Below are 15,516 nucleotides of genomic sequence, written 5' to 3'. Positions count from 1 at the left end.
GCCGCCGTATCAGTGAAATCTGTGTTCGAGAAAAAAATAAGAGTGTGTTGATGTGAAACACATTCTTTGAAAAAAAACCTAAAACATTTCATGTTTATCAATGCATTCACGGCCTCTCAGAAAACGAATGTAGTTAGCCTTAAGTAGAATAGAACGTGAAAATGTAATGAGATAATATGATAGAGATTCCACGGAAATTTAATGAAAAAAAGGGTGAAAACAAGGAACAGGGATGGCTGAGATGGGGTATTTTTGACATGTGAAAAGTTGTCCGTACAGCTGGGGCTTAATTCTGGGAGTTAAAAATAAGTGGGCATAAAAAGGTTCGCGGGCCATAAGTGGATCGTGCGGTAGGAAATTTTTCTTTTTTCAATTTATTTTAAATTATAATTTAAAAATGAAGTACATGAAAAGTTGAAGTGTACTGTACTGTATGAAACAGTTTTGGACAATGACACTGGAAACTTTTTATGGCCTATTATAATATTTATTTGTCATCCAACCCGGTCGGTCAGACCTGAATGAAGGAAAAGACAAATATCAATATGATTGAAATCTTTTGCGTCCCACAGAAAGTTTATAACGGTGGGCGTTCAATTACCACTATTTTCTATAGTGTGGCTCACTTGAGCTTTTGATTTGCTTCATTTGTAGGTCCATGCACTAAGATGAGAGGGAAAAACGGATGGACGTCGTGGATATAAAACACACACATCAAGTTGGGCCCCACAGCGCCCAACACATCGATACATCACCGGTGGGGTTGGTGTTGCCAACACCACCTGATCAGCGGATTTTCAAAGATTGCCACGTAGATGCCTCCGCTCGTGAGGACGCGTGAATCCGGTCACTCACCTCTCCGACCTTGACACGATCCGCCTCCCGCGCGCTTTCCACGTGTTCCCAACGCGGAACTGCCACGTGTACACCGTAACTGGGCCTTTTGTCTCTCTCAAGCGTCTGCAGGGCCGACCTTCCTTCAAACTCTTCCTGTAAAGAAGAAAGCAGAAGAAGCTGCTCGTCTTCCAAATTTTTTTTTTCTTTATTCCATTGATGCCCCTATCCTCTTTCCTTTTCCTTCCTCTCTGTTCTCATTCTCGTTTCGTCTGATGGAAGCTCTGCAAATCGCTGCTGGCAAGACCTCTGCTGGTATTGCTCAGTCTTCTCCTCCTTCCAGATCGCGTCTGACGAATTCGCGCGTCGGACGTTTGACTCTGCCTCTCTCGATCAGACGCAACGAAGGCGGTTTTTTGTGTGTGAGGAGGAGATGTGTGAAGAAGGGCAGGGACGAAGGCGTTGGTGGCGGTTTCCGAAGCTCCCAAGACAGGTCTGCTGCCATTGAAGAGAGGGAGGGCTCGGAGGTTATTTTTGGGAAAGAGAAGGATTCTTCTGTCATTGGATTTCAGCAGGTTGATCTTGCTGGTGAGGTTTTTTTTTTTTTTTTTTTTTTTTGTGTGTGTGTGTGTGTGTGAATTTTAATGATTAGGGTATGTTTTGAAACGATCCAGGGCACTCAGAGGTCAGAACACTATAAGTTATGGTGCTCCTAGTTTCATCGGGACTCTTAGACCGCCTGGTTGGCCAATACGAACCGTCCATCAGGTCCAGCGCATTTTTCATGGGCTACTATGCAAAAATCGCACCGACGTAGCGTGTTAGACATCTGATGCCTCTAATTTGAACGGTTGCGATCGTTTACATAAAATAGGTCCAATTAACAGTTTGGGGGCCGTTATGGATTGCTTATGGTTCTAAAGAATTACTTTTGTTAGGCACTTGTAAGAGATCTTATCCGTAGCTTGATAAATGGGTGAATGTAAAAAAAAAAAAAAAAGAAGAGAAAAAAGCACAATTAAAGACGGATTCGATCATTCGGTGGGTGTGATATTTGCGTGGCAGTGCATTAGAAGGGGTCTGGACTTAATGGACTGTTCAGATCGATCGATTAGAGTGTTCAAGCACATTGATGCTAGTAGGGGCACTTGAACTTATGGTGCTCTAAGAGCACTGGATCATTTATCATTTTCTTTTTTCAGTTAAATTTTTTTTTTTTTCTTAATGAACCTAATATTGTTCCTGATCTTATTTTTGCATCTGTGATTTGATATGGGATTTAAATGACAGAACCGGGCAGTGAATAATGAATGGAAGCTACATATGTGTGCAATTGGAGAAATGCTATGGTGATTCATCAAGTGGGGCGCACTGTAAACATTCTTGGGGCTGAAAATCACGCTGGTCTGCTCCATTGCTCGGGCCATGCTTGCGCATTGAATGTAGATAGATAATTGTTGATTTGTTTCCTGATCATCACCCATTTTGCATGTGTGGCCCGCATGGAGTGGGTTATCCTTATTTATGGGGCAGCACGTTTTCTCAGTGGGCCCCATCCGGAAACAGGGATCTCGTATAAACATATTTCCTTGGCACATGTGCTGTGAATCACCTTTGAATCTCTTCCTGCGCAAATCACCTTCGCATTCTTCCTCATTTTATTGTATTGTATTCTTTGATCTTCAAGTGATAACGATCATGCCCGAAAAAATTATGGTTTAGAAATATGATTGCCAGTTAGCGAACTACATAGCTCTGGATTGCACCTGAAGTAGGTTGCAGTAAATTGAATTTTTTCAGAGCTACTTTAGCATGCGCAATAGGCCTGGGGTTCTGTTCTGTTCTTGAGCCAATACAGAACTTCAATTTCCCGTGGTTTGGATACACTATCAAATTGGGGTTGCAATAATTAGTTCAATGAAGTGTGAACGATCAATTTGCAATAGTTTTCCTTAGAATTCACTCCTTTTCTTTTCCCCCAATCCATAATGACGCTTGTAACCAAAAGGATACAACCATCCATTATACACATCTCCTGCACACATAGACTGCCACAGCACTCCTTTGCCAAACAATCAGATAGGGCATTCACGCTTCTGGAAACCGGCTTAAATGACACACTGTGAAGTGACTCACACCCCAAGTTTCATTGACAAGAAAATTATGCGTCCAAGGCTCAAGGATAAAGCTGGAGGTCCAATGAATGGTACTCTTGCCTTTGACTATTAACCTCTCTGAAGGGCCCACAATTTCTCTAAACAGCTGCGCACCTGCTTTTATCATTTCATTTCCAACTCTTGCAGAAGACACTAACTTTCACTTAGCTTCTATCGTCCCCATGCAGCACCAATGCTAAAAAGCCATGGTATTAAAAAATACATTACAACGCTTACAGGAAAAAAAGGCTAACGGGGGCTGATACAGGTTTTTTTGAAAAAAGAAAAAGAAAAGGAAAAAAGAAAAAATAAAAACGAGAGGTCATAATGGCCATTACGGACCATATCATAACCATAATGGCAGTGGCTGTTGTGGCCACTGTTACCATCATTGAATACCTTTAGAAACCTGCTTGAACCTCTTAGGGAAGGGGCCCCTAACTCATGAGAAGAAACTTAATTTACTTCTTGATTCAAGAGAGTGGAGAAGAGAGATCATAAAAAGAATTCTTCTATTACATTCCTTCCGGATACTCCACAAAATTGCGCTAGGGAATAGGCTCCAAACTGAAATTATGTTAGTTCCAAGTTGGAGTTGAATGCAATGTAACTCCAATTTGAAGGCTAATTCCTCGTACGAATAGTAGGAAATGTCATTGGAGTTTGGTCATGTCCTCTTGATTGAACCTAATGTTTTGCCAGTCGATTCAGTTGGGCATCCAAACACATACTTCGCCAATGTCAAGGATTTACGTGCCCGTTTCTTGGAAAAAGCTTGTCCATTTTTCAAACTCAATTGAGGCTTAGGTTGCCAATGGCTGTATATTACTGTTAGATGTGACTTGTGAGAAACACATGTATGTATGTTATTGTTGGTGTTTCTGAATTCTATGGTTTTGACTTTGGAATAAAAAAATATTTTCTTATGCTTGTTTGATAGGTAAAGATGAAGGATTCAAAATCTGTTACCTTGTTCTTTTAAACTTAAAATAAAAAATAAAATAAAATCCTTGGTTTAAAAATATAATCAAGTTCGATTCAAAGAGTTTGACTCATCACAATGTTGCCTTGAGTCTGGTCTTGTTAGGCAAGACTTATAGCAACACAGTTGTAAAAGGTCAATGGACACCTCTTGAAAGAAAGTGGTTGCACCCCTGTTTCAATCCAATACAGGTTGGACTTTGTTGTCTGTCTAGTATCATTTGAAGTTCTGAAATTGATAGAATTTGAAGTTCTCCACTATGCATCTTACTGTTAATCTAGAATTATGAATTCAGGAAATCAAGTGACTGCAATGAAATGTTCCCAGTGCTGTCATAATTACTATATCTGCATTGGTGTCAACATGTGCGCCCTTTTGGTTTTTGTGGATGAGTAATGTTTTGTATGCATGTGAAGGTGGGTATGAGTGCGTGCGGAAACTTTGGTAGCTTGAGAAGGTGATAGGCGCTTTTTTTTTTTTTTTGTTGTTCCTGTTCAAGATGGTGGGATTATGATGCTTTGAATGTATGTGCTTGATATAGCTCGTTTTGCTAGCATATGCATTTGAACCTTGAACTTTCACAAGTTAAGATCATTAAGAGCATGGTTACAAGTTTTGTTTGGATAGGCTAATCTGAACACATCTGTCCAGCTAAGGCTTGTTTGAATATGCTCGTATGGATTGACTATTCTACTGTAAAAACTGGTATTTGCCAAACACCTTGTCTGGATGAGCATACCTCTCTTGTACACATTGGACACATTGGGAATGTAGACATGCGGTGGATTTGTTGATTGATACTTGCATATGTGGCACCTGTGGGTTGTTTGAACATGCATGACATCACTTGTGGGTTACTTGAACATGCACTGTGGCACATGTGGCATATGTACATGTGGGTAGGGGCAAATGTGGCACATATGGGGCACTTGAAAGTTGGATGTGGCACATGTGGAGTGCTTGAAAATGGGTGGTCTCACTAGTGTCACATTGAAATGGGCGGCTTATATGGCACATGTGGCATGCATGTGCACAAAAGTAGCTACTTGTGTATTCTATGTAAAATAGGCTACAACCAGCTCTCTATCTGAATTCCCTTGTCAAAGGTAATGGCTGGTTTTCTGGATAACCCTTTGCTTACTTTTGTTAGAATTGGTGCCACTATCCCGATAGTGGAAGTTGACAAACCATGGACCCTGCCACAATCCACGCTAAGCTGTCCGAATCCAACATTTGTGGCAAGTGGCAACCAAACAGCCCCTCAGTACGTTTAATATGATTTCTTTGTAAATAATATTCACATTCAAGTCGTTCATGATCCAACTGATATTAGTGACCTTAATGTATGGTTTTGGTGGTTGCAATGCTTTCATCTTAAGTTCTGGAACTGATTGAATCACTGATTGAAAGTAATAACACTTGAAATGTAGGCAACAAGGAAGCTGTTGACTTTACTACCAAGGCAGTCACTGCTAGAGAAGAAGAAGGAGAAGAAAAGGGTGGTGAAGAGGAGGGGAAATCTGAAACTAGAATAACACATAATATTGTCTTTGTTACTGCTGAAGCTGCTCCATATTCAAAAACAGGAGGTCTTGGAGATGTTTGTGGTTCTTTGCCTATTGCCCTTGCGGCCCGTGGTCATCGTGTGATGGTAATATCTCCGAGATATTTGAATGGAGTTTCAGATGATGTTCTAGCTGGTGCATCGGATGTCGGATGTTGCATCAAGACTTTTTGCTTTGGAGGAGAGCAGGAAGTTTCATTTTTCCACGAGTATAGAGCAGGTGTTGATTGGGTATGCAACTTAATCTTTTTTCATATTCAAAAGTGTAATCTTGATTTCTTTCTTTGGATTTTTCATATTTATTTCACAACAGCCACCACCATCGTCATCTCTTCGGTACTCTCAGATAACCTATTGAGCTCTTGTATCTTTCTTATCAGGTATTTGTTGATCATGCTTGTTACCAGAGACCTGGAAATCCGTATGGTGATTCCTTTGGTGCTTTTGGTGACAATCAGGTAGCAATGATAATTCATAGTTTTGGAGTCAAGTCGGTTGAATCATAGCCTGTACTTTTCTGTCAATGACTAGGAGTTCTGTTTTTTGTTCACAGTTTCGGTTCACACTACTTTGCCATGCAGCATGTGAGGCTCCTTTGGTTCTTCCATTGGGCGGGTTTACCTATGGCGAGAAGTGTTTGTTCCTTGTTAACGATTGGCATGCAAGTCTTGTACCAGTGTATGATGTTAACCTTCAGTTGTTAATTGTTTTTCATCATCCTTCAGCTTCTTTCTTTTTCTGTTTTGCATTTTTTTCCACTGTTCTCTACAAAGTACATTACGGTTTACTTCATGAATGCTAGTGAGATTTGTTTGCTATTTAACCTTTCTTCTTTTAATTTGTTTAGTAAGCTGGTTTGGCAGTAACCTACTGGATCATTAATGAAATATATATGAAATTCCTTTCTTGGATAAAAAAGGAAAATAGAGTTATTATTATTATTATTATTTTTTAATGATGAATGGAGAATATTATCGAACTGCAAAACCATAAAAAAGCAGAACAAAAGGGCCAAAACCAGCCACCAATCTACAACATGACACAACTTGACGAAAACCATATGGGCAACCATCTGTATCGGTATCGACGGATGTATCGCACCCTTGGGATATGGAAACATATCAGGTATCACATGAGAAATATCGGACAAGGTATTAAAAAATGGTTATGTTATGGGTGTAACAGCCGTTACATAATGGTAATGGCACAGGCCATTACGTATTACAGGGTTAAAAAATGGGCCGGGCCGAGAACGGGACCCGTAACAGCCGTTATGGCGTAATGGTTAAAAAACGGCTCTTTTTATTATTATTTAAAAGGGACAACATTTGTTGATTTTTTCCACTTCTCTCTGATTTTCTTTGTTCTTAAGTTGATTCTATATTGATTTCGGGTCCTCCTACCATACTTTTGAAGATTAAAACTTCAAATCAAATATGTTTCGATGAATCGAAGCTCAAGTGAGCGGTGGGCCATTTTGGGGATTTTCAAAATAGAGGTTAGTAGATGTTTTTTCTTCTGATTTCTTGCTAAAATTGATGAAAACAAGTGATGAAACACTAAATCGACATGGTGTTGCTGAAATTTATGCATTTTTATTTTTGATTTTTTGATTTTTTGGTATTTTCACACCACTTATTGGTGATTTATGACAAATATGGGTTTTATTTATTTATTTATTTGAAAGGATTATGGTTAGAAATGCATGGAATGTTAGAATGTAATAATAGATCTGATGTTTGTATGCTTTTTTCGAAATTTTATTTTATTTTTATTTTTTGTATTTTTGCACATTTTTTGGTGATTTATGAAAAATGCGAAAAAAATTAGAAACAAATTATTATTATTATTATTTTCTGATTTTAAAGGGTTAAGGTTAGGAATGCATGGAATGTTAGATTGCAATAATAGATATGATGTTTGTAAGCTTTTTTCAAAAATTTATTTATTTTTTATTTTGTATTTTCGCACATTTATTGGTGATTTATGAAAAATGTGAAAAAATTAGATTTTTATTTTATTTTATTTTATTTTATTTAAAAGCTGATTTTAAAGGGTTAAGGTTAGGAATGCATGGAATCTTAGAATGGAATAATAGATATGATGTTTATAAACTTTTTTTTGTTTTTTGTTTTTTTGTTTTTTCGCATTATAATAATATTTTTCTCTATTAAAATTTTACATCCATGAATTGAATATAATCCATCATCAATTGTCTAATTAGTACCAATATTATCTTACTTATATAACATCATTGATAAAATATATTTAGGAAATCAAATATATTAATTTTACAGCCAATCAAAGACTGTCAGGCCCGAGACAACATTCTTACCAAAGAGTGGACCGTTACGCTATCATAAACGTGTTAAAAATCAGAAAAGAATACATATTTAATTAAATGGGATTTTCCATATTTTTCAGATTTTTTTGAGCACAAAAAAAAGAAGAAAAAAGACCATTACAGGGGGCGTAATAATGGCCGTTACTTGTAACAGTAACAACAGTGCCCGCTATGGGCACCGTTACCTTTATTAAATACCGTGATATCGGATGTATCGCTGTTTTTGGGAAACATTAAGAAATTGGTCAATTTTTTCAATGAAACTTCAGGGGATGTTGAAAAAGATATCAATATACACTTAGAAATAAAAAAAATCACAAAAAAACAAATGCACAAGATAGGTTTCCTTTGTACAGGGTCCTAAATTATCGTTGTTTGACAGAAATAATGCAATTATATTCAAGATAAATTCATATTATTTATAAATCTAAGAAGATGTGTATGAAAACACAAGCAATTTTCTCCATTTTCGCCGAATCCCCAAATTGGAGGTTGAAATCCATGATTCAGCATGCAAAATCATGGATATTCATCTTATTTCTATTGATTCCAAGTGATTTGAAAAAAAAAAAGATCACAGAAAACAAATGCACAAGATGGGTTTCCTTTGTACAGGGTCCTAAATTATCGTTGTCTGACAAAAGTAATGCAATTATATTCAAGATAAATTCATATCATTTATAAATCTAAGAAGGTGTGTATGAAAACACAAGCAATTTTCTCTATTTTCCACAAATCCCCAAATCGGAGGTTGAAATCCATGATTTTGCATGTAAAGCATGCAAAATCATGGATTTCCATCTTATTTTTATTGATTCCAAGCGATTTGAAAAAAATAAATTACCGTTTCAAAATTGGGTCCCACCCATTGTCTGATCTTGATTTCTGCAAAAAATAAAAATAAAAATAGAAATCCAGTTTCTCCTCGAAATAATTGGAGGGACTAGGTCGGATTCACACAAGGGATACACAAGGGATTAGAAGTGGAAGGATTGAGAACAAACATGAATTTATATATATATATGAGAAAAAAAAGGGGAAAAAGGGTTGATATCGCTATTGGTATGCTGAAATGATGTATTTCAGTGGTGTGATACTGATAATATCAGCCGACGATACCACAAACACTGATGGTGGCTACCCTGCGAGCGGATCGCCTACAAATGACACTCTGATTTGCTATGGCCCATCTTACAGTATTAGAGTTATCAATCTATCTCATCATTTCATGCTGTCCTATTTGCTTCTCTAGCTTGTTTCTCCAGGTGCATGATGTGCATTAGTTATTTACCAATCCTTCTCCTAAGTTGTATATTTCTCATGATATTTGGCGACAAACACCTAGTTCCCAACAAATTATAGAAGCTCCAATGAGTTTCTACTCCATCCACATCAGTTGATTACTAGAAATCCAAACCTCCTCAACAACGCTCTAAACTTTCAGCGATACTGTTTTTCTTATACTCCATTTTGAGCAAGAATCTAACTTCTGTTTATTTCTTGAATTTTTTCAATTGTGTTTCTTGTTTCAAGTGCATGCATTTTGCTGTCAGGTTCATACACCTTGATGAAGTATTGATCTTCCCCAGCATTCTATTTGTCATCCAGGCTTTTGGCAGCTAAATATCGCCCACATGGTGTTTATCAAGATGCCCGTAGCATTCTCATCATACATAACCTTGCACATCAGGTTGGCACTTAATGTTATTGCTTTGTGTTTATAAGCTTTCAACAAGAAGTTGTGGAAGCATATTTGTTCTGACATCAAATTTCAGACAATTTCATATCTGTAAATATTATTCTAGAATTATTTTCATTTTTTTTTTCGTGTCATGCAAGGGAGTTGAGCCAGGAACAACCTATATGAATTTGGGGTTGCCACCTGAGTGGTATGGGGCCCTGGAATGGGTATTTCCCACATGGGCGAGAAAACACGCTCTTGACAAAGGTGAAGCTGTCAATGCTCTGAAGGGTGCAGTTGTGACAGCTGATCGGATACTGACTGTTAGCCAGGTCATTTTCCTATATAAGATCTTTTTCACCTGGTGTTTTTCCACATCCCATTGGAGTTAAGCTTCTCTTCTTCTGGCAGGGTTATTCATGGGAAATAACGACTAGTGAAGGTGGATATGGTCTTCATGAGCTCCTAGCTAGCCGAAAGAGTGTCCTGAATGGTATGCACGTCTTTCAAATTTGTGGTCTATGGTTTAGGCAGCATTTGGAAGTACCTTGAAATCAATATTTGGTTGCATGTGTTGGCGGGGCAACTTTGTTTTGAAACTGTTGTGTTTGGGGCACACAAAGAAAGAAACCCGAATGGGCTGGTTATTGTTTTTTTTTTTTTTTTTTTTTGTGTGGCTATTCCACCTCATTCTGTAGGCACTTCCAAATGTACTTCTAGTTATGCCTCATCTTTGAAAGTGGTTTCTGAATTGAAATTAGTCTCTGTTACCACCAGGAATTACCAATGGCATCGATGTTGATGAATGGGACCCGGCTTCAGATAAATATATACCATTCCATTACTCTGTCAGTGACCAATCTGGGAAGGTGAAGAAAACTTGAGAATTCATTTTTCTTGCTGTTTCTTTCAAAATCCTTCACTGATTTTCTTTCACGTGTGTCATTCTTGGTCTAAATTGTCTAAAAATGCAGGTTAAATGCAAGACTGCTTTACAGAAAGAATTGGGGTTGGACGTCAGGCCTGATTGTCCGATGGTGAGAGCTAAGTGCTTGGTTCTTCTCTGGTTATAACTCAACTGCATTATTATTTTGTAATTGATTTTGGGTTGGATCTTGTAGATTGGATTCATTGGAAGGCTAGACTACCAGAAGGGCATTGATCTGATTAGATTGGCGCTTCCGGAGCTTATGCAAGAAGATGTCCAATTTGTAAGTTGGATCTTCTTCTCCTTCTTTTTTATTATTTTTGGATGGGTAAGTCAGCCTTCTGTTTAATTAATGTGTTCCCAAAACTCTTACCACATGCATGCGATGTTTTCCCGTGAAGAAGCGGTGCATGACATTACCCCTCTTTTTAAAGGGGCTTGTTCATATACTAGGATGCAAGAATGGTGCACCCTCCTTTAAGGCATAAAATTGGGCAGTCTCTCCACTCGCAATCCACTTGCAGTTGTTGGCCCGTCTCCGTTTTTGGCCTAAAAGCTTCAATTCATTATGGGTGCATTTGGTTGCACCAAATATCATGATATTTCAGTCGAAATTTATGAAATTTCATGACACCCTACACTATCATAGTGGCCCCTATTTGTATTGGTGCATTGGAGTATATTCCAAAAACACAAAAACTCGACTTGATGTTCAGCCAGGTCGGGTTGACTCGAAGACTTGACTCAGTTCGACTTGATATTTAATTATATTGTAATTGAAAATATTAGGAATGTACTAAAAAAAGTGTGAATATATATTTAAACAATTTCAAACATAATTCAGATCAACAACTGCACAGATACCTCAGTGGTTATGCATGTTGCTTCCTTTTGGTTATTAGGAATGTACTAAAAGAAGTGTGAATATATATTTAAACAATTTCAAACATAATTCAGATCAACAACTGCATAGATACCTCAGTGGTTAAGCATGTTGCTTCCTTTTGGTTGACGCAGTGTATTAAATAGCGCTTGTAGTGTAGCGTACGCTATGTAACGTAGCGTTGCCGTAGCGCTACGTAGCATACTCAAATAGCGCAAATCCCCTGTAGCGTACATACAATACAACTACGTAGCGTGTACGCTACATGTACGTTGCACAGTTTTATTTATTTATTATTATTATTAAGTTTTATGTATGTAAAATGGTGTAAAACTCATATTATAAGAAAATCTTAAAATGTAAAATTGAAACCAAAGGATTTATTGTTTTTAACTTAAAACAGTTGTGATTTCTTTATTAAAACATGTGTCGAACTCACAACATAAAGATAACTTAAAAACTTAAAAGAAAAGATTTCGAAAGAGGGTTTTCAAAAAATCCCTCTTTCAAATCCTAGCCTCCGACACAACTACTTATTCGCTTCTTCAAATCTATCGATCCAAAAGGCCATTGAAGGGGATTTTTTGGCTGATCATTACAGCCTACAGGATAGTCTATTTGCTGTATTTGGATGAACATTGGAGCTGAAACGAAGGAGAAATTAGATTTCCCCCTTTATGCATCCATACGGCTACGAAGTTACAAAATTCAGATTTTTGATTGATTAAATCTCTTCTTCAGCGTGCAAGAGATATGTTCTTGCCCCTTAATGAGTTCATTTTCATTTAGAATAAATATTCATCAGTTTTTTTTTCCCATTTTTTTTTTTCTTTTCAAAATGCCATTATCATGCGATATTTGTAGGATAAGGTTGGTATGCAATTTTTTCATTTTCATTTCTTTTTTGAGTTGGTGGTAGGCGTTATTTTTCTATGGTGTAGTCCACCTGGGCCCCATTGTAGGTTATTTGTGGGTGTGGATATGCATTGTTTTCTATGGTGTGGCACACATGGGGCCCATTGAGGTGTATGTATGGGTCGATGTGCATTGTTTTTTATGGTGTGGCCCAAGTGGTTTGCTTAGAAAGTTGTTGATATGATAATTATTTGATTTGATTTATATATGTGGATTAGCTTTTGATAAATGATAATTAATAACTTGCTTGAACATGCTTATATTTGAAATTTTTTTAGGTCTTTTTATATTTTTCCATACTATTTATCATATTTTTTTTATTTTAAATTAAAAAATAAAAGTATCGTGTAGCTTATGCTACACACTACCTATTTACACTACCCGCTATAGAGGGCTGAATGTTATGCCACACGCTACGGCTATTTAAAACACTGGGTTGACGTTTGAGGTTTGAATCCTACTCCCCCTACCTTTATTTTTAAATCTCCCAACAGGAGGTGAGTGAGTCATACGAGTTGAGTTGAGTCAACCGAGCCATCAAGTCAACTTGACGAGTCTCTCAGAGTCCAGGCCAAGTAAGGCCCAGTACTGAGTTTCCCAGTGACTTGGCTCAAAATCTCATTGAGTCGAGAGTTGACTTTGCTGAATTATTACTTGAGTCAGCAAGTTTTGGAACTATGCATTTTTGTGCTTGGAGTAATACGGTGATAAATGTACATATTGTTATCTATGGGTAACAACTTACAAGTAAACTTCTATAAAGGTTCGGTAAGTTCCATATCTTTCTTTTGAATAAAACTTCTGCATCGGTTGATCTTTCATTGTGGGTCATCTGTTTCATGATGCATATCTTGCATCCCTTTTTCTTATGCCGTTTTATAGGTAATGCATCCTTGTCTGCATGTATGTTTACATTTCGTTCAGAGTCTTATACATTTTTTCTTGCTTGCCTGAGTTGAAATCTGTCTCAAACAGCAGAATTAGGTTTGCTTCCTTAAATTCCATGCGCGAATGCTTCAACTTTTGAGACCCAAAAATACCCTTAACCTAAGAGAGTGTCTGAGTTGATATTTTAATGATCTTAACCGCTCCAGGTTATGCTTGGATCTGGGGACCCAGAGATTGAAGAATGGATGAGATCAGCGGAATATCTCTATAAAGACAAGTTCCGGGGATGGGTTGGATTTAATGTTCCCATTTCACACAGGATAACTGCAGGGTAAAACTGCATTTAGCTTCAAAGTTCAAGAAAATAAACTACTGAGAATTACTTATTGGATTGACTTTTTGAAAATGCACAGATGCGACATACTGTTGATGCCCTCAAGATTTGAACCTTGTGGACTAAATCAGCTGTATGCGATGAGATACGGAACTGTTCCTGTCGTGCATTGCACTGGTGGCCTTAGAGTGAGTTAAATACTAAGATCCTACAGTGGTTGTTCTTCCAAATATCTATTTACATGAATCTCTTTCATTTACACTGCAGGATACAGTTGAGAATTTCAGTCCATATGCTGATGATGGTAGAGGTCAGGGAACAGGGTATCTACTCTCTTCTGAAACTCATTTAAGTACCTTTAGATCCAAATGGCATTGTTTAATTTGTATTTTATGTGTTTCTTGCATGCACCGATCTGCATTTCATACATGCATCTAAGTCACGTTTCTTGTGGATTATTTGGCAGGTGGACCTTTTCTCCACTAACAATGGAGAGCATGTTGGTGGTAAGTTAAACTGAGAGAATATTTACTTTAGAAATGTTCATGGTAACCCACCCTTTTATTCTATCAACATGAAGCAATAGATCAAGTAGAAATAGAAATATGAGTGCACCAATAAAAAGGCCATACAAGGCTAAATGGCGGCTGCAAAGACGAAACCTATAACTGGGCCACAGTTATCACTGTGTGCATCATGATCACTGGTCAGATTTCTGAGGGATTCCAATCAGCATGCATTTAGCCAGTCATCACCACTTATGTCTTAACATTAAAATCCGAACAGATGATCCAACAGCTTCAAATGGTCAAACCACTTCCTACTATCAAGGTTACTTCCTATAGAACGGAAAATGAAAAATAAAAAGAAAAAAGTTACATATAGTGGAAATGAAGAAGGAGGCACTTACTGGTACTTCTGGCTAGTGTTGTAACAAGTCCGCTCATATCTTTGAAAATTACTGCATAACTGCTACAAGCACTGGATCTTTTGGATATTTCAGATTGTAGGCCAGTTCTTTACAATTAGTCATGCAAATTACAGCACCTACACCATTTTTAAACAGTTATCAAGCAACCCAAATTTCATTTCCTTCAAAATAAACTGAACGGAATTCAAAAACAGTTCCAGCAGTTCCCTTTTCATGCATCTCACGTGGTTCAAATTTCAAGAGATGCTATTATAAACTTAATTTCCTATTGAACAATGTGAGATACCAAAGACGTTTATATCTGGCCTGCGGGTTTAGCAATCTGGATTTGCCTATGGTCTGATATTTGAAATGATGGCAGCTTTAACTGAAACTACTGGTGATTGGCAGGCGTTGCAGGTTGCCATTCAGACATATAGAGAGCACAAGTCTTCTTGGGAAGGACTGATGAAGAGAGGGATGACTAGAGAATACACCTGGGACAAAGCTGCTGTCCAGTACGAGCAGGTCTTCGAATGGGCCTTCACTGATCTTCCGTATGTCAGATAAGTTATAAGAATCTTGCCCAATTTTCATTTTCTGTTGTTCATAAGCTTCAGTTATTTTTACACTTCTTAATCAAATGAGTTGAAATTATTAAGGTTATGATATGCTTTGATGATGGCTATTTTTTAATTGCCATTGGCAATTGGTTGAAAAATAAACTGGTGCAACCATGAAATATATGTATTAGATCACAGAGAAAATTTTCTGTTTGTCCTTGAGGATGTTGTTTCATGCCAGTTACATGAAGAACTGTTGGCTTAACAAATCATAGTTCAAAAAACCCAAAAAATCAAGTCGCCTTGATGTTCAAGTGGGTTAGGTTTACTCGATTCAACTCTATAGTTAATTATTATAAATTGAAAATAGTAGGATTGTTGAAAGATAGATATTTAAAATAGTTGGATCTCTTATAAGCAATATAAACCATAACTCAAAGCAGCAACGCTACTTATACTTCACTGGTTAAGATTGTTGCCACTCTAGTTTTTAGTTTATTTTATATATTTTAGAGAGGCAATTGTTGCCACCGT

General features: G+C 37.3%; 1 protein-coding gene across 1 annotated transcript; it reads left to right on the top strand.

Moving 5' to 3' along the window:
- The first annotated feature begins 880 nt into the window (after positions 1-880).
- Positions 881-15,204, top strand: LOC131241189 (soluble starch synthase 1, chloroplastic/amyloplastic). The gene is made up of 15 exons (XM_058239903.1): positions 881-1,422; positions 5,403-5,767; positions 5,917-5,994; positions 6,090-6,214; positions 9,489-9,570; positions 9,720-9,893; positions 9,973-10,054; positions 10,339-10,430; positions 10,536-10,598; positions 10,683-10,772; positions 13,382-13,506; positions 13,589-13,697; positions 13,777-13,832; positions 13,976-14,015; positions 14,831-15,204. The coding sequence occupies exons 1-15, from the start codon at positions 1,110-1,112 to the stop codon at positions 14,987-14,989; spliced, it is 1,953 nt and encodes a 650-aa protein (XP_058095886.1). The 5' UTR covers positions 881-1,109; the 3' UTR covers positions 14,990-15,204.
- Positions 15,205-15,516: the final 312 nt, after the last annotated feature.

This window comes from Magnolia sinica, chromosome 3 (assembly GCF_029962835.1).
Source record: "Magnolia sinica isolate HGM2019 chromosome 3, MsV1, whole genome shotgun sequence".
NCBI classification, from domain to species: Eukaryota; Viridiplantae; Streptophyta; class Magnoliopsida; order Magnoliales; family Magnoliaceae; genus Magnolia; species Magnolia sinica.
The sequence above is the reverse complement of the archived record's forward strand: the minus strand, read 5'-3'. Positions and strand labels throughout refer to the sequence as shown.